Source organism: Bombina bombina, chromosome 2, assembly GCF_027579735.1.
Source record: "Bombina bombina isolate aBomBom1 chromosome 2, aBomBom1.pri, whole genome shotgun sequence".
Classification (NCBI taxonomy): Eukaryota; Metazoa; Chordata; class Amphibia; order Anura; family Bombinatoridae; genus Bombina; species Bombina bombina.
Genome location: NC_069500.1, coordinates 834,482,886 through 834,503,071, shown reverse-complemented (window position 1 = coordinate 834,503,071; position 20,186 = coordinate 834,482,886). Strand labels below are relative to the sequence as shown.

The 20,186-nt window shown below is 36.4% G+C and overlaps 1 protein-coding gene across 1 annotated transcript in view; it reads left to right on the top strand.

The window, feature by feature from the left end:
* The first annotated feature begins 13,544 nt into the window (after window positions 1-13,544).
* Window positions 13,545-20,186, top strand: part of STAP2 (signal transducing adaptor family member 2) — a 29,872-nt gene continuing 23,230 nt past the window's right edge. The window contains exons 1-3 of the mRNA XM_053703147.1: window positions 13,545-13,789; window positions 13,938-14,009; window positions 14,849-14,974. Coding sequence (XP_053559122.1) covers window positions 13,715-13,789; window positions 13,938-14,009; window positions 14,849-14,974 — 273 coding nt within the window. The 5' untranslated portion in view covers window positions 13,545-13,714. The remainder of the gene's footprint in view (window positions 13,790-13,937; window positions 14,010-14,848; window positions 14,975-20,186) is intronic.

The following is a 20,186-nucleotide window of genomic DNA, read 5'->3' as shown; positions in this document are numbered from 1 at the left end:
TTTAGGTACTCATATTTGCATACCTCTTTCTTTCTGTATATTTTGTGTAAATATTATAGATTCGAATGTTCTGCACATAGCAGAATGTTTTCTGAATTTATAAATAGATATTCCTATATATATATATATATATATATATATATATATATCTATACCTATATATAATTATATAATTATATATATATATATATATATATATATATATATGTGTGTATATAGATATAGGTATAGACATATATTGAACCAAAATACCATCAAATACCGGTATATGTAAAAATATGAATTTATGAATAAATAGAACATAGTCTGCTATGTGAAAAACATTGGAATGTAAAATATTCATATTTTCTTGTCGGGTTAGAGCCCTTAAGAATATACGATCAGGTTTGCGCGCGAGTAGGGTGTTTTTTTCCCACTTTTTTTGCTCTATTGACTTCTATGGGGCAATACTTTATTGTGCGTGCGATATTCTAAGTTTAGTTTTTTACGTGTTTCGGGCAAGCACGCAAGCGGAAACTGTTTACTTTCAACTTGTAATACGAAGGCAACCTGACGCGCAAAAAGCTTTCTTCTAAAGCAGTTAACACTTAATATAACGCTCCACCTGCAATCTGGCCCATAATGGGCACAAGTAGAATGAGATGTCAGCTGAGTGTACTGAGAGGACCTGAAGAGAATTAAAAAAAATGCCCAGTGGAAATAGAGACCATGAATGGTGATGATGTTACACAACAGAGAGGGAAGCTACAGCAAATGGAAAGAGAAAAATATAGTACAAATGGTAATGGCACAGGGAGAGATTATGTTACGATTATTTAAAAGGGGGCACATAGTTTACATATGGATTTTACATGGTAGAAAATAAAGAGTTTAGATATGAGAATAAAACATAGGAGCTATATGAAAATAATGTGTCTGCATGGTAGGGATTAGGGATGGGCGAATGTGCTGAAAGTGGTAGAACAAATAGTCCTGTGGACATTCGTTTTGGAGAATCGAATGTTGATAAGAATAAAAATCCAATAAAATTTGGTAATGAAATGTTATTTCCAGTTCTCGAATGTTGCTTTTGGTTTTAAATGTTGACAATTAAATTGAATATCCTTATTCAAAATTTCAAATGTAACATTTGATTTAACAAATACTATTCAGAAGTTTAATAGTTCATGTGGTAGGGAATTCATAAACAAAATTATACATAATAGATATAAATATGTTTGATTCAAATTTTTTCGAATTAGAATATTGCAAAATTTGAATCAAATTAGTAGAAACATTTGAATTGAATATTACATTTAAAAATAGCATTTGAAATCTTTTTACATTTAAAGAATGTTAGAATGTTGTACAAACATTCAAAATTCAAAACAAACGAACCATGTTGCAAAACATTCTCCCATCCCTAATAGGGATGTGCATTTGTCTATTTGGGTAGCAAATGAATGTTCAATATGGCGGCCGCCAGCAGGATTCGGATATTTTCTGTATTTGCACCGAGCTTATTGTGTTGCACTTTCACAAGAAGAAATCCAGCTCAGAAAAAAAGCTGAATACCGCTGGTAGCCACCATATTAATTTATATTGCTACCCAAATAGACAAATGCACATCCCTAATACTTAGATGGATAGATAGACGATATATGTCATGTATTAAAATGTACTATATTGTCAAATTTTCTCCCCTTTAATTTGTTCTCAATTAACCATTTTACCTACTGGAGTGAATGGTATTATTTATAAAAAGCTCATTTACCTTTATTGTGCCATTTGAAATAGCTGCTTTTGCTTATTGAATCTGCCACCTATACTACACTTTTTACTACTGCAATATTAGTTATAGAAAAGCTTTGTAAACAGGGCACCACAGCAGTCAACATCCCAGTGGGGGGCGGGGGGCAGAGAGAGAGACCAGAAAGGGTATTCCTACAACCGATATGAATTCAATAAACAGTTATCAGTTGCTTACCTGAGTACTTAATCCATTTAAAACTTTGCAAAATCTATTTACATTATCAAAAGTTGTTTTACAGGTTTTTATGGAGGCTGTTTATCTTAGAAAGTAAACTGTAATTGCTTTGCTAAATGGCATAATAAAATAGCCTAGAAAGAATAGCTTATAAACTTCACACTTTTAACTTTAATGTAGTTTTCTTGATAAATACCTTTAACATATCAGTTCCATGTCCCAAATGAGTTACCTTGCATTCCAATCCACTCATGTTAAATATATATAAATATATATATATATATTGTGTGAATAAAATATTTACTATTGAAACATATCCGCATTCTTGCTGCGGTAGTGCTGGAATGTATTGTTTATTTTATAAAATATTTCTGTTTCAAAGGTACACAAAACTGCAGTAAGGAAATGATTTCATATTTTTAAAGGGACTTTACAATCTGGGCTGCATATAGCATTCAATCACAAAGGGCTCTCTAGTTGGATTCAACAGACTGTCAATGCTATTCAGCAGGGTGCCTAGATGCAGCCCAGATCATGATGTCATCAGTGGGCGGAGCTTGGCAGCCATTTCAAAGTGGCCAGAAACAATATTAATTTTCAAATAACTTTTTTACAATTCCGGCTGCATGATATAGAAAAGGTGCAGGAGGCTATTTGCAGCTTAATCTAAGGCAAGACTTTAAGATGACTAAGGTGTAGACTGTCCCTTTAAAGCAATTTATTTTTGTGCAATTGTTTGCATAAAACTATGGTAAGTTACATGAATTCAAGCAGCAATACACTAGGGATGGACGATTGTGTTGAAAGTACAATTCGTTTGGTAGAACTAATAATCCTGTGGACATTCGTTTTTCAGATGTTACATTAGTTTTAGAATGTTCACAATTAGATCCAATATCCACTTTCGAAATTTCGAATGTAACATTCTATTTAACAAATACTATTCAGAAATTCAATAGTTCATGTAATAGTGAATTTAGTAAATTGATACAATATAGATACAAATATATTGTTTCAAATTTTTCTATTTTTGAATATTAAATTTAAATAAAAGCACTAGAATACTATTAGAAATATATCAATTTGAATTTTTCTAATTCGAATCCTGCAGAATTCTAATCAAATTATTAGAAAAATTTGAATAGAATATTTAAAGAAAGCATTAAAATAATATTGCATTAAACGAATGTTAGAATGTTGTACAAACATTCGACATTCGAAATGAACAAACAGATGTGTTAAAATTTGTTTAATTTTTCAAATGTTGCAAAACATTCACCCATCCATACAATACACACATTGCCACTCTTTAGTGTTTTGGGTCTCTAACTATCGGCTAGATTACGAGTTTTTCGTTATGGGTAAAAAAAGCAGTGTTATGGCTCTTTCTCACTACCGCAGGTATTACGAGTCTTGCAGGTATATCTGTACCGCACATTTTTTTGGCCGCAACGCAACGTAACTACCGCAGCTTTCAAAAAGTCCTTTTTCAATGGGACTTCCATAGCACCGGTATTACAAGTTTGCCTGTACAGCCAAAAAGTGAGCGGTACAGCCTATACCGTCAAGATCCATACCGTAAACTGAAAGCCAGTAGTTATGGGTTTTGCGCTACAAAGCTGTGCCATAAAACTCATAACTAAAGTGCTAAAAAGTACACTAACACCCATAAACTACCTATTAACCCCTAAACCGAGGCCCTCCCACATCAAAAACACTAAAATAAAATTATTAACCCCTAATCTGCCACTCCCGACATCACCGGCACTATAATAAACATATTAACCCCTAAACCACTGCACTCCCGCATAATAAACACTAGTTAAATATTATTAACCCCTAATCTGCTGTCCCTAACATCGCCGCAACCTACATTACTGTTATTAACCCCATATCTGCTGTCCCCCAAAATCGCCGCCACTATACTAAAGTTATTAACCCCTAAACCTAACCCTAAGTCTAACCCTAACACCCCTAACTTTAATATAATTAAAATAAATCTAAATAAAAATTACTATCATTAACTAAATAATTCCTATTTAAAACAAAATACTTACCTGTAAAATAAACCCTAAGCTAGCTACAATATAACTAATAGTTACATTGTAGCTAGCTTAGGTTTTATTTTTATTTCACAGGCAAGTTTGCATTTATTTTAACTAGGTAGACTAGTTAGTAAATAGTTATTAACTATTTACTAGCTACCTAGTTAAAATAAATACAAATTTATCTGTAAAATAAAACCTAACCTGTCTTACACTAACACCTAAATAAATTACATTAATTAAATACAATTAACTAAATTACAAAAACAAACAATAAATTACACAAAATAAAAAATAAATTATCAAATATTTAAACTAATTACACCTAATCTAATAGCCCTATCAAAATAAAAAAGCCCCCCCAATATACAAAAAAACCCTAGCCTAAACTAAACTGCCAATAGCCCTTAAAAGGGCCTTTTGCGGGGCATTGCCCCAAAGAAATCAGCTCTTTTACCTGTAAAAAAAAATACAAACACCCCCCAATTAGCCAATAGGATTGAGCTTGCATTCTATTGGCTGTTCCAATCAGCCAATAGAATGCGAGATCAATCCTATTGGATGATTGGATCAGCCAATAGGATTAAAGCTCAATCCTATTGGCTGATTGCATCAGCCAATAGGATTTTTTCACCTTTAATTCCGATTGGCTGATAGAATTCTATCAGCCAATCGGAATTCAAGGGACGCCATCTTAGATGATGTCATTTAAAGGAGCATTCATTCTTGAATATCCATCTAAAGAAGAGGATGCTCTGCGCCGGATGTCTTGAAGATGGAGCCGCTGGATGAAGACTTCTGCCTGTCTGGAGGACCACTTCTTGCCGCTTGGATGAAGACTTCTCCCGGGTTCGTTAAGGACTTCTTGCCGCTTGGGTGAAGACTTCTCCCAGCTTCGTTGAGGATGGATGTCTGGTCTTCAAAAACTGTAAGTGGATCTTCGAGGGTTAGTGTTAGGTTTTTTTAAGGGTTTATTGGGTGGGTTTTATTTTTAGCTTAGGGTTTGGGCTGAAAAAGAGCTAAATGCCCTTTTAAGGGCAATGCCCATCCAAATGACCTTTTCACTGCAACGGGGAGCTTAGTTTTTTTAGATAGGATTTTATTTGGGAGGGTTGGTTGTGTGGGTGGTGGGTTTACTGTTGGGGGGGTGTTTGTATTTTTTTTTACAGGTAAAAGAGCTGATTTATTTAGGGCAATGCCCCGCAAAAGGCCCTTTTAAGGGCTATTGGCAGTTTAGTTTAGGCTAGGGGTTTTTTTATTTTGGGGGGGCTTTTTTTTATTTTGATAGGGCTATTAGATTAGGTGTAATTAGTTTAAATATTTGATAATTTCTTTTTATTTGTATTTATTTTAATTAGGTAGCTAGTAAATAGTTAATAATTATTTACTAACTAGTCTACCTAGTTAAAATAAATAGAAACTTGCCTGTGAAATAAAAATAAAACCTAAGCTAGCTACAATGTAACTATTAGTTATATTGTAGCTAGCTTAGGGTTTATTTTACAGGTAAGTATTTAGTTTTAAATAGGAATTGTTTAGTTAATAATAGTAATTTTTATTTAGATTTCTTTTTATTATATTAAAGTTAGTGGGTGTTAGGGTTAGACTTAGGGTTAGGTTTAGGGGTTAATAACTTTAGTATAGTGGTGGTGACGTTGGGGGCAGCAGATTAGGGGTTAATAAGTATAATGTAGGTGTCGGCGATGTCGGGGGCGGCAGATTAGGGGTTAATAAGTATAATGTAGGTGTCAGCGATGTCGGGGGCGGCAGATTAGGGGTTAATAAGTGCAATGTAGGTGGCGGCGATGTCGGGGGTGGCAGACTAAGGGTGTTTAGACTCAGGGTTTATGTTAGGGTGTTAGGTGTAAACATAACTTTTCTTTCCCCATAGGAATCAATGGGGCTGCGCTGCTTTTTGGCAGGTGTTAGGCTTTTTTTTAAGCCGGCTCTCCCCATTGATGTCTATGTGGAAATTGTGCATGAGCACGTAAAACCAGCTCAAGGCAGCGCTGGTATTTGAGTGCGGTATGGAGTTCAATTTTGCTCAACGCTGCAATATTGCCTGCTAACACCGGGTTTTTGCAAACCTGTAATAGCAGCATTATAGGGAGGTGAGCGGTGACAGTAACTTGCAAGTTAGTACCGAACCGCTCATAATGCAAAACTCGTAATCTAGCCGTTTGTGTTCAACTCCTTTATGGGTTAAAATACATAGTTACAGACAAGCAATAAAATATTCTCTAATGTATAACAGCAATTTCTAATTTTCCCTTTAAAGGACCAGTCAACACATTAGATTTGCATAATCAACAAATGCAAGATAACAAGACAATGCAATAGCACTTAGTCTGAACTTCAAATGAGTAGTAGATTTTTTTACAACAAATTTCAAAGTTATGTATATTTCCACTCCCCTTGTACCATGTGATAGCAATCAGCCAATCACAAATGCATACACGTATAGTCTGTGAATTCTTGCACATGCTCAGTAGGATCTGGTGACTCAAAAATTGTAAATATAAAAGACTGTGCACATTTTTTTTAATGGAAGTAAATTGGAAAGTAGTTTAAAATTACATGCTGTATCTGAATCATGAAAATTTAATTTAACCTGAGTGTCCCTTTAAGTAAAGTAGATAAAATAGATGATTTTATCCTAGCAAGCCTGGTAAGTTTAATATCCTGTTCAATATAAATGATATACAAAAAATATTGAAATAATGACCTGTTATATTTAGAACTTATTAAAATCAGCAGTAACATCTTAAAAGGACACTAAACACCTCTTGCTGTTGTGTATAAAATGGGCTTTGCCCCATGCTCCCTAAAGAAGACAAAAAAACTAAATCTGTTTACACAAATCAAAAGATGTTTAATGTTCCTTAAAGTTTCTGCTGGTCTATATTTATTTTCAACAAAGGTTGCAATACTAAAATGGCTTATAATATTAACTCCTTGCTCCATTTGGATGAGATACTATGTCACACAATATTTTGCCCAGGGTACTGTGTTGACATAGTACCTACATCCAACACAGGTGCCTGTTGAGCCGCAACCATCGGTCAGAAGGCATTGGCCTCCATATGTTAAGGGAGCACTGATATGAAGGCAGATTACTGATCATTACAGAGAGTGACACTGTCTGTCACTCTCTGTAACAATCATCATTGGTGCGGAGTGGGAGGGAAAGAGGGAGGCGGGTGGATTGGCCCAGCAGAGGAGGAGGGAGGGTGGGTCGGGGTTCCCTACACTACAGAAAAAGGTTTATGAAGGGAGAGGGATTGATAGAGCCCTATGCTACACAAAAATATGGGTAGGAGGCAGAAAACAAAGTAATCACTTGGATGGGGGAGGTGGGGAGGGGGAGTCCTACATTGCACAAAAATATAGAAAACACATAATGAAATTAAAAAAAATATAGTTTGCAACTGGCAGACTGACAGTAACAAACATGGCGGTGGACAGTGGAAGGGGGGAGGGTAAGATAGCTGATGGGGGGATTAGAGAGGTGGGAGAGTGATGAGGGATCCCTACACTACAGAAATACATAAATACATTTAAAAAAAAAGCCCTAAACTGCAGGTGACCAGTGGGGAGAAGGGAAGAGAGCTGTTTGGGAGGGATCAGGGAGGTGGGAGGTAAATCCCTACATTACAATAATATTTCCCTTACCATACATGTCTGCTATTTCTTGACAAATGGGACCCTGAGAATCTATTACAACCATTTGTCATATGACTGCATTAGTTGTGTGAAAATCATTTGTGTCTGAAACCCAAAGTCTTTTTGGTGGTCATATCTGGCAGCCAAATAGTAACATCAAATGTTCCAAAATGAACTTAGATCAATACCTTGTTTTGTCTACTTTATATATATATATATATATATATATATATATATATATATATATATATATATATATATATATATATATATATATATATTATTTTTTATAGGTAAATAAAAAAATAAACAAGGCTCTATTTCTGTTTAAACAAAGTGATATCAAAAATGCTTAAAATTCTCTGGTACTTTGGGCAAGTTTTTTGCTGAAATTCCCGATAGTGAAGGGATTAAAGAGACCTTGAGCTCTTTAGTGCCACTGAATACAAAGATATGTGTAAAATTATAGCTTTAAACCAAATGCAATGTTGCATGTGTTTACTTTCATATATGTTTGTGGGACGGTGTTTGGAGGAAGTGAGCTTCATTTATATTAGTGGGGATTTCCCTGTTTCCAGAGTGAAGGTCAGATATTTTATTTACTGTGGCTTCACCACTTGAACCTCTGTTTTCTCTTCATATTAGCTTCTTTTTCCTGGGGAAAACAAGAAATTCCAAGCAGTTTCCAGCTTATAACGATTATGAACCTGTATCATATGTTCCTAACTGTCACGTGTATCCAAAATATACTGCTGCATTCTAAGAGTTACACATACACATGTGCACATAACACACGGATAACATAATGTTCCTGTAACTGACCCCAGACTGAGGGTATGTTTCATATGAAACAGTTTATAATCAATGTAAAACTTTATTATAGATAAAAAAAAACTATGCCCCCCGCATTCGAGGGGGATAGGGAGAGAGATAGAAAGATGGATAGAGATAGCTAGAGATAGACAGAGATAGATAGATAGAGAGAGATAGACAGACAGAGACAGATGATATATATATATATATATATATATATATATATATATATATATATATATATATATATATATAAAATCAGAAACAGACCTTGCACTCGCTGGATTTTTAACAAACTTTTTACTTGGCAAAAATAGTGACGTTTCGGGGACAGTGTATCCCCTTCCTCAGACAGTGAATGCTTCAAACTTAGGTGAATTTATACAAACAAATAAATAACCCCTCCCCCCAATTAGCAAAAAAAACGCCAAAAGTGTTGCTATGGTGACCATATGTCACAAAGTGAACATCGTATATACATTGTAATATAAGCAATCAAAGCTATGATCAAATTAAAAGACCTGTAGTAAAATGAACATGGTAAACAACTTAACATTTCAAGTACTGGTATTCTTAACAAATCCCTAATGTCCGTTATTGTCCGGGGAGCCAGCCAATATTGGAAGCCTTATATGTTGTAGCCTAGGTGGTCAGGCATAAAATACACACTCAAAACCTACCAAGATGGGAAAACAAAGTTCTAATGTAGATCGCCGTGTCCCACGCCACCGCAACTACGCCCGCACTAGGTAGAACAGACAAACCCGGAAGTGCATCGGCCGATCACGTGTCTGGCCATGCACCAATCACTCGGGTTGCGGTTGGGGTTGTCATGGCAATGGGTCACAACGATCCAAATAGCAACAACGAAGCATATCGGACAAATCAGCTACTAAGCATAACATTGTAATAGTACACATCAATAGATACTTGTAATAAGTGCTGCTACAATGGCTATACCACTGCCGTAAATATAACCAGTAAATCATATATATAGAGCCATCTTGCCGTATTCTGATGGGGGTATAATAATATCATAAATTCTCCCTAGAGCGCATATATATCATAGTGGACGCTGCTACAGGGACTATATCACTAATGTGCATTCACTATCCAATATGCACAGTGTACCATGATGGAGAATATGTACAAATTTATACACGGTAATATCACCCATTAAAGAAGGTGAACTGGGATGGCATGACCAATGAGAGAGTACCAAACGCCCCAAAGAAAAGAACCAAAATAAACCCAACCAATACTTAAATACAAGGAAACCGAATAAAAAATGGGAAAAGAGTGTTAGTGAAAAAAAAGAATGTTAGTGAAAAAAAGGGAGGGGAGAAACAGACGAATAAAAATAAACTGTAAAGATAAATAAATATAAAAATAAAAATAAGAATAAAAATAAAAATAAAAAAATATAAAATAAAAAAATATAATAAAAAAATAAAAAAATAATAATAATAAAATAATAATAAAATAATAAATAAAAAATAAAAAAATAAAAGTAAATATAAATATAAAAAAATAAAAATAAAAATACAATAAAATAGAATAGAATAAAAAATAAAAAATAATAAATAAATAAAAATAAAATGAGAATAGAGTGTGGACTCTCAAGTAGAAAAAATCTGGATAACATGGACTCCCATGGTAAATAGGCAGATCTTCCTAAGAGCTGGGTCTAATTTACAAGAAACAATGCCAGTCAAACATAGTATTAAGTCCATGTGGTTGCAGGGTATTCAAACGAAAAATCCATTTGGCCTCAAATTGCAGGAGAAGTGTATCCCTATCACCACCCCGCCTTAATGGGGGGACATGATCAATTAAGGTGAATCTCAGATCATGGAGTCCATGGCCTTTCTCCACAAAGTGCCGGGCCACAGGTTGGTCACTAGAGCCCTTCTTAAGGGCCGTTCTGATGGATGATCTGTGGTTAGCGAACCTGGTCCGGGCATCGTCAGTTGTTTTACCCACATAGAACCGCCCACAGCTGCAGTTTAATAGATATACCACATGAGAGGTGGTGCACGTTAGCACATGCCTAATCTTGAACCTCTGATTGCGATGGGGTCACCTTGTACAATGTGCCAGTGTTCTCTTAGTGTTAGTGTCGAAGGACTGTAGCCTTAGGCATAACACTAAGAGAACACTGGCACATCGTACAAGATGACCCCTCTCTTCCATTTAACAAGTGGCAACCTCCAAGAGTGGGTTATAAACGTGACAAAAATTTAAAAGATCTGTTGATGCTCACGGACCCCACACATTGCTATAACCCTGAGACATGGCTGACACAGAGAAAGAAACCGGGATGCTATAGGTGTGTGGGATGTACCACCTGTAATGCCATGATTCCAGGACCAACGTTTGGACATCCTCATCGCAATCAGAGGTTCAAGATTAGGCATGTGCTAACGTGCACCACCTCTCATGTGGTATATCTATTAAACTGCAGCTGTGGGCGGTTCTATGTGGGTAAAACAACTGACGATGCCCGGACCAGGTTCGCTAACCACAGATCATCCATCAGAACGGCCCTTAAGAAGGGCTCTAGTGACCAACCTGTGGCCCGGCACTTTGTGGAGAAAGGCCATGGACTCCATGATCTGAGATTCACCTTAATTGATCATGTCCCACCATTAAGGCGGGGTGGTGATAGGGATACACTTCTCCTGCAAGTTGAGGCCAAATGGATTTTTCGTTTGAATACCCTGCAACCACATGGACTTAATACTATGTTTGACTGGCATTGTTTCTTGTAAATTAGACCCATCTCTTAGGAAGATCTGCCTATTTACCATGGGAGTCCATGTTATCCAGATTTTTTCTACTTGAGAGTCCACACTCTATTCTCATTTTATTTTTATTTATTTATTATTTTTTATTTTTTATTCTATTCTATTTTATTGTATTTTTATTTTTATTATTATTTTTATTTTTTTATATTTATATTTACTTTTATTTTTTTATATTTATATTTACTTTTATTTTTTTATTTTTTATTTATTATTTTATTATTATTTTATTATTATTATTTTTTTATTTTTTTATTATATTTTTTTATTATATTTTTTTATTTTTTTATTTTTATTTTTATTCTTATTTTTATTTTTATATTTATTTATCTTTACAGTTTATTTTTATTCGTCTGTTTCTCCCCTCCCTTTTTTTCACTAACATTCTTTTTTTCACTAACACTCTTTTCCCATTTTTTATTCGGTTTCCTTGTATTTAAGTATTGGTGGGGTTTATTTTGGTTCTTTTCTTTGGGGCGTTTGGTACTCTCTCATTGGTCATGCCATCCCAGTTCACCTTCTTTAATGGGTGATATTACCGTGTATAAATTTGTACATATTCTCCATCATGGTACACTGTGCATATTGGATAGTGAATGCACATTAGTGATATAGTCCCTGTAGCAGCGTCCACTATGGTATATATGCGCTCTAGGGAGAATGTATGATATTATTATACCCCCATCAGAATACGGCAAGATGGCTCTATATATATGATTTACTGGTTATATTTACGGCAGTGGTATAGCCATTGTAGCAGCACTTATTACAAGTATCTATTGATGTGTACTATTACAATGTTATGCTTAGTAGCTGATTTGTCCGATATGCTTCTTTGTTGCTATTTGGATCGTTGTGACCCATTGCCATGACAACCCCAACCGCAACCCGAGTGATTGGTGCATGGCCAGACACGTGATCGGCCGATGCACTTCCGGGTTTGTCTGTTCTACCTAGTGCGGGCGTAGTTGCGGTGGCGTGGGACACGGCGATCTACATTAGAACTTTGTTTTCCCATCTTGGTAGGTTTTGAGTGTGTATTTTATGCCTGACCACCTAGGCTACAACATATAAGGCTTCCAATATTGGCTGGCTCCCCGGACAATAACGGACATTAGGGATTTGTTAAGAATACCAGTACTTGAAATGTTAAGTTGTTTACCATGTTCATTTTACTACAGGTCTTTTAATTTGATCATCTTCACTGTCATAGCTTTGATTGCTTATATTACAATGTATATACGATGTTCACTTTGTGACATATGGTCACCATAGCAACACTTTTGGCGTTTTTTTTGCTAATTGGGGGGAGGGGTTATTTATTTGTTTGTATAAATTCACCTAAGTTTGAAGCATTCTCTGTCTGAGGAAGGGGATACACTGTCCCCGAAACGTCACTATTTTTGCCAAGTAAAAAGTTTGTTAAAAATCCAGCGAGTGCAAGGTCTGTTTCTGATTTTGTATCTAATTTCACTAGCACCCTGGTTGTTGCATATAAGTGAGAGTGCACATCTTTGCTAAACGTATATATATATATATATATATATATATATATATATATATATATAGAGAGAGAGAGAGAGAGAGAGAGAGAGAGAGAGAGAGAGAGAAAGTGAGAGAAAGAGAGGGAGAAGGAGAGAGAAAGAGAGAGGGAGATAGGCTGATATATAGCATAGATAAGAAAGAGAGAGAGAGAGAGAGAGAGAGAGAAAGAGGGAGAGATAGAGTAAGAGAAGGAGAAAAAGAGAGAGCTGGTTTCCTTTTTTTCAAGCTATGTATTTATGAACACCTTTTCTTCATGTGGCTTATATAGGGCACTGGGTAGATGTGGAATTTATTTGGTGCGTACAGCTTCTTGTGGAACTTGTATCTGTCTATCTATCTATTTATCTGTCTGTCTGCATGTCTGTCTGACTCTGTCTATCTGTCTGTGTTTGTCTGTCCGTCTGCATGTCTGTCTGACTCTATCAATCTATCTATCTGTCTATACATACATATGTATCAGATCGTTTATGGCTCATGGTATCGTCAAATGGGGATAATTAGCATATGGTATTTGGAAGAGGTCATTATATTGAGTAGAGGCAGATTTAGTTTGTATTAATACACTAAAGGTTATCATGTCATTTTTATTTACTAAGTCCTAATTCTCAGGCAATGTAAGTGTTAAGTGACAATTGTATACTCCTCCCATTGGACTGTGCAGTATACACCTATTTACTCCAACTGTAAATATTTCTGCCAGCTTCCTGGTGCAGAGTCATTGGAAGCTAATCAGCTGCAGAGCACACTGTCTGTATACCTGTTTCTCACCTATCTATCTTGTTTGCCTCTCTACCTGCCTATACAGCTATATATCTATCTCAGTGTACCTCTGTCTGTACAATTACCTGTACAACTGCACACCTGTCATATACACAAACATGTTCCGAACAAAGGTGCCTTCTCCGGAGCATTATTATGAGGAGTATCTGTACAAGAAAGATTTGAATGACAAGGTGAGTAAAGGAAGACCACACACATAATAACCATAACAAACATTATCCCAGCCAGCCAGACCACAACACACACACATGTTATTTTATATATTTCTCCCCTCTTCACTCACCTCTTGGATTTCTTATAACACTTTTTTCTTTTGCTTAGGTATATAAGAAGCTTTGGGTTGGACTCCAAGGAAACTGTCTCTGCTTCTACTCCAACCACAAGGATCTGCGGGTACTGCTGCTTTTTTATTTCCTGTCCTTACTAATGCCACAGTCTCTCTGGGAATATAGAGAGGAGGTCAAATGCTCCATTATCAACTCTGATTTTCTTTTATATCTTTTATAGAAAAGATGCTGCCAAAGTAATCAGTAGATAAATGAGGCAGACCCAGGCTCTCAACAGAAGTGTAGTCATAAGTTAGTGACAGTGTGTTGTAGGTTTGTAGGCCTTTTGTGTATCCCATACATTGCTGAAGTCCCTCACAGTATTTGGCTCTATTGGACGTTTATTTTATGATTCAGCCAAATTACTCCTGAACCAACTACCCTTCCACTTGAGATCATGACCCCTTGTTCTGGTATATTTAAAAAAAATATTTACAGCCTAAACTTTATTAAGACATATGTATATATATATATATATATATATATATATATATATATATTTGATTTCCCACCTCTCCCTTCTCTCCTCGTAGCTGTACATATTTAGGTCATGATGTTTTTCAATGTAGGTTTCTGATGCCTTATTCAGGTTTATTTAAGAATGACATATTTAAAGCAAACCATTTAGCAAACAAATCTACCATTATATATATATATATATATATATATATATATATATGTGTGTATGTATATATATATATATATATGAATGTGTGTGTAAGGTATAGTACAGTATATTTCTTAGTCTAACGTTAGTTAGACCCCTATTTTCTGCATGTAGGAGAGATTGGCACTGTCCCTGTGCCTTGCAACGATGGGTTGTTTGGCATAGCCTCTTTTCCCAGCATATATAGGAGTTTGTCACTGCCCTGTCTGGAAAATAACCCTGAGTTTTGTCACTTGTAGCGAGTGGACTGCCTGAGCCTCGATGAATATGTCTCTCTCAAGGAGCCCCCAAGCAACTTTGGAGTTCATTCCTCTTCTGAATTCCTCTTCTCCTTGCGTCTAAAACAGAGAGAAGTGCAACTAAAGGTAAATATTTTACACTCAGACAAGTAACCATTTTACTTCTATAGAGGTTTTTTAACAGATGGCAATGAAAGGGTTAACGCATGGCACTAACCTATCTCAGGTTAAGATGATAAGAGAATTTCCTAGACGCCAGCAATAAGTTTTACCAATCAAAGCCACTGGTTCACACTGATAACAAATGAAAGTCCTGACAAATTAAAAAACACATTCAAAGGACATTATTAAAGACTTTTTTTTTTTTTTTTTAAATTGTGCTGTCCCACACTCTTTGAAGAGGCCAAAAAGCAAATTATGTAACCTGCAAATGCTGAAAATTAAACAGATGGTTTAGTCAGTTTGCAGCATTTTGAAAACCTAGATTACATACATTTGCTTTTTGGGGGTCAATTTATGTAGGTGCGAGCGGACATGATCCGATATAGCGTATCATGTCCGCCGCACATCGATAAATGCTGACAGCATACGCTGTCGGCATTGCACAGTAGTTCTTGTGAACTGCTGGTGAAATACCGCCCCCTGCAGATTCGCGGCCAATCGGCCGCTAGCAGTGGGTGTCAATCAGCCCGATCTTATTCGATTGGACTGATTGCTGTCCGCCACCTCAGAGATGGCAGAGGAGTTAAGAAGCAGCGGTCTTAGGACCATTGTTTCTTAACTTCTGCTTCAGGCGGACCTGAAGCGGAGAGAGTCGGAAGCAGCATCGACCCCTTGGCCTCTTTAGGAGGTGTGGGAAAAGCAAGAGATGTGTAATGTCCTTTTAAATCCAAAGCTTTTTAATATGCTTTCATTTTGTTATCAACTTTTCTTGCATTTTGCCTCTGAAAGGTGTTGTTTTTCAATGTTCCCAGTAAGGTTGGAAAGTACCTGAAACATGATATAAAGTGACTTGATCATGTTTTAAAATTCATTTAAATCTGACCTTAAATGACCACAGCAACGTTAGGGCCAGATAACAAGTGGAGCTCTAAATATTGCTTGCATGCAAGCAAGCAATATTAGCGCTCCACTTTGTAATGCCAGCGCACAATATTACAAGTTAATCGCAATGCGAACGCAAGCTCGCTTTCGCATTGCTAGGAAGCATCGCGCTCATGAGAGCTCACTTCCATAGGCGCCTAAGGGTGCCTCATACTGGTGCCGTCACTCGTGGCATCAGAACCTTGCACAGCAAAGGGGTTAAGTAGTGCAGTGATGCGCAGCATTTTTAAATATATATGTATATTATTATATACATACAGTATATATATATATATATATATACACCGGTATATATTTATGTGTTATATATATACATATATATTTACACACAGTTCCCATAGACAGCAATGTAAAGACACTTTTCAGTGCCATTTTTTTCTCCTACCACCTCTAAAGCCTCAAAAATTGCCTAGTGCCGTTGTTTTTAATTTAAAAAAAAAAGCTAAATTTTTTTTAAATGAAAAAGTACAATGCCCTCTATTGTGAGCGATAAGGAGTTTGTCGCAGGGTTTTGTGCTCGTCTGGCTTACCGTTGGTATTACGAGTTGAATAGCATTATTACAGCGACTTCAGAGCTCTGGTTTACTGTATTCGCAAAACTAAAAAGTAGCAGAACACATCAAAAATACATTACAAAGTACAGTTACACTTATAGGGGTCAATTTATCAAGCTCCGTATGGGGCTTGATGCCTCGTGTTTCCGGCGAGACTGGAAACAGGTTATGAAGCAGCTGTCTAAAGACCGCTGCGCCATAACCTGTCCGCCTGCTCTGAGGCCGCGGAGAGAAATCAACCCGATCGAATATAAGTGGTTTGATTGACACCCCCTGCTAGCGGCCGATTGGCCGCGAATCTGCAGGGGGTGGCATTGCACAGCAGTTCACAAGATAGTGTTATTATGAATACGCAGTTCTAGCATAAATCACAATTGTGCTCAAGCAATTGCATTTTCTTTCAACTTGTAATACGAGCTGTAAGCCCAATTTAGTACAAACCCTCGTGATATACCCCTTATTGCTCAGGCGCAAACGATTGCGCTCCACTTGTAATCTAGCCCTATGTGTTTTAAAAATTTTCTTCATGTATTACAGCACCTAAACAGGTCAAAGCAGGTGTGACTACTACTACTGATTGCCTCACTGCCCAATCGATTAAATCATTCAGTGTTTTGTTTTTGTTTAAAAGGTCCCTTTAAGTTCCATCACTTTTTCTATTTTTGGCTTTGACCATTTTACTGCTATTCATCTGATTTTTTCAGTACCTAAAGTCCTGATTAAACACATTATAATTCATCTTTCATAACTTCAGTCATATTGTGTGCCTTTAACTGTGTTCCCCTTTACATATCCTGAGCGTTTTGTATGTGACTCATCTGTTCTGCATTTAATGGCACCTGCCCATACAATGTACCCACAAAGGGAAATTCTGAGAGCTTCATTTTTATTACCCTACATGTGCAAATCAGCAGTCATTTGTATTAATGTTACAATAGTAACTGTTTAATCAGACAAAGGTGTTTTCCTGAGAAATAGATTTTGACAGAAGGTAAGTCCTAATATGGACCTATTTAGGGCCTGATTACAAGTGGAGCGCTATTTAATGCTCCCCCTTGAACGTTAACTGTGCTAGAAGCAAGCTTTTTTTGCTCGTGGGGTTGCACTCGTATTATGAGTTGAACGTAAACTTAACACCCAACTCACGCGCAAACCCGATTGCATTTTCTCAAGTGCACTAACCCTACATGAAAATATAAATATTTTACATTACAATGTTCTTTGCATAAAAGAATATGTTATATTTATTCATAACTAGATATTTCTACATATATCTTATGGTAATTTGATACAATATATATCTATACCTATATATATATACAAACATAATTATATACAGGTATAGATATATACAGATATTTATAGAAATATCTATTTATAAATACTTAGAACATATTCTGCTATGTGTAGAGCATTGTAATGTGAAATATTTACAGTAAATACATAGTTAAAACCTTTATTAAGTGTGAATATTGCATAAATATGATTTTTCATGTTGTCATCTACTTGACTGCAAAGGGCTACAATGCACTTTCGTGAGCTTCATGTCTCTTTAAAGGGACATTAAACACTTTGAGATGGTAATATAAAATGATAAATTGTATATATATAAAACAACTCTGCAATATACTTTCATTATTTATTTTGTCCTCTTTGCCTGTAATTCCATTCTGAAATTGTGAGCTTTTCAGTTCCTGTTAGAAATGGAAGTGCAGAACACTGTAAAAATCCAGCACAACCATTGGCTGCACACTCTAATGACCTATTTATTACTATCCCTAATTGGCCACAGCAGAGAAGGTAACACAAGTTACAACATGGCAGCTCCCAGTGTTTTATAGACACTAAAACTTTACACTTATTTTGTCACTTTTTAAACAGCTAATGAAACTTTAAAAAATACATCTACATGTTAGTCATGGACTAATCTTTTCTTTGAATGCATCATTCTATCTAGCATGTATTTAGTGTTTAATGTAATTTAAGTGATACATTTATATAGGTTCTGTAACTGGAGAGACATTTGTTACTTTTTTCTTTGTTGCATCTAAAAGAGGACAGTTTAAAATGTATTTCAATATTTTTAGTTATTTGTTTGTTTTGGGAAATGGATGTCCCTGTTTTGAGGGGGAAAAATGTTTTTTGAGATATATCACTGTCTACCAGTAAAGCAGTGACAGTTCTGCTTATAAGCCACTTGCATTTCTTGTTAGCTTCAAAATAAACAACATTAATGTAACCTTTTTTCATGGGGGGGGGGGGGGACAAAGTTTAAATAGTGCACACCCCTGTGGTGCAATAGGCTCCTAACACCTACTTTTTTTTTAAATCTTTTTTTTAAATTGGTTTCAAGCTTGGAATTTTGCAAGCAAACAGTACTGTGCATTTCAAATGAATAAACTCATAATGAAGCTTGTTTATGATGTATAAACCATGTGTGCAGTGTTGTCATAAATCATGTGTTTATGACTTAATTGAACATGGATGATAATCAGTTGCTTATATTTGTTATGTAGCTCTGTTACTTTTTATCAGTTTATAAATTGTGCGGCCCCTCATATAAGAAAGTTGATGTGGCCCCTCATATAAGAAAGTTGGTGTGGCCCCTCATATGAGAAAGTTGGTGTGGCCCCTCATTTGAGAAAGTTGGTGCAGCCCCTCATATGTGAAATTTGGTGTGGCCCCTCATATGAGAAAGTTGGTATGGCCCCTCATTTGAGAAAGTTGGTGCGGCCCCTCATATGTGAAAGTTTGTGCGGCCCCTCATATGTGAAAGTTGGTGCGGCCCCTCATATGAGAAAGTTGGTGTGGCCCCTCATATGTGAAAGTTGGTGTGGCCCCTCATATGTGAAAGTTGGTGTGACCCCTCATATGTGAAAGTTGGTGTGACCCCTCATATGTGAAAGTTGGTGTGGTCCCTCATATGAGAAAGTTGGTGTGGCCCCTCATATGCGAAAGTTGGTGTGGCCCCTCATATGAGTAAGTTGGTGTGGCCCCTCATATGTGAAAGTTGGTGTGGCCCCTCATATGAGAAAGTTGGTGTGGCCCCTCATATGAGAAAGTTGGTGTGGCCCCTCATATGTGAAAGTTGGTGTAGCCCCTCATATGTGAAAGTTGGTGTGGCCCCTCATATGTGAAAGTTGGTGTAGCCCCTTATATGTGAAAGTTGGTGTGGCCTCTCATATGAGAACGTTGGTGCGGCCCCTCATATGAGAAAGTTGGTGTGGCCCCTCATATGTGAAAGTTGGTGTAGCCCCTCATATGTGAAAGTTGGTGTGGCCCCTCATATGAGAACGTTGGTGCGGCCCCTCATATGAGAACATTGGATACCCATTCTATACCTTGTTACAGTACAAATGAGGTGAAAAAAGAAACAGTATTCAGGTCTAGTAGTATCAAGTCCAAACAATGTGTTTGTTCAGCTCTATATTGTGCAGAGGAGGGTACACAGCAACTTAGTGTGTCACTTCCCATGGAAACTGGGTTCTAATGAAATAAACCTCCTATGTACATATTGTTTTCTCTTGCATAACCCTGCATGTCATTTATCACACGCAAATATTGTACAGCTTGTCTGTATCTACCCTAAAGAATTGTTTCCTTTGTTGACAATAAATTAACCTTACGTTGTTTGTAAATTCACTAGGATGAAAAGAAAATGTAGCAGGGGGCGTAATGTA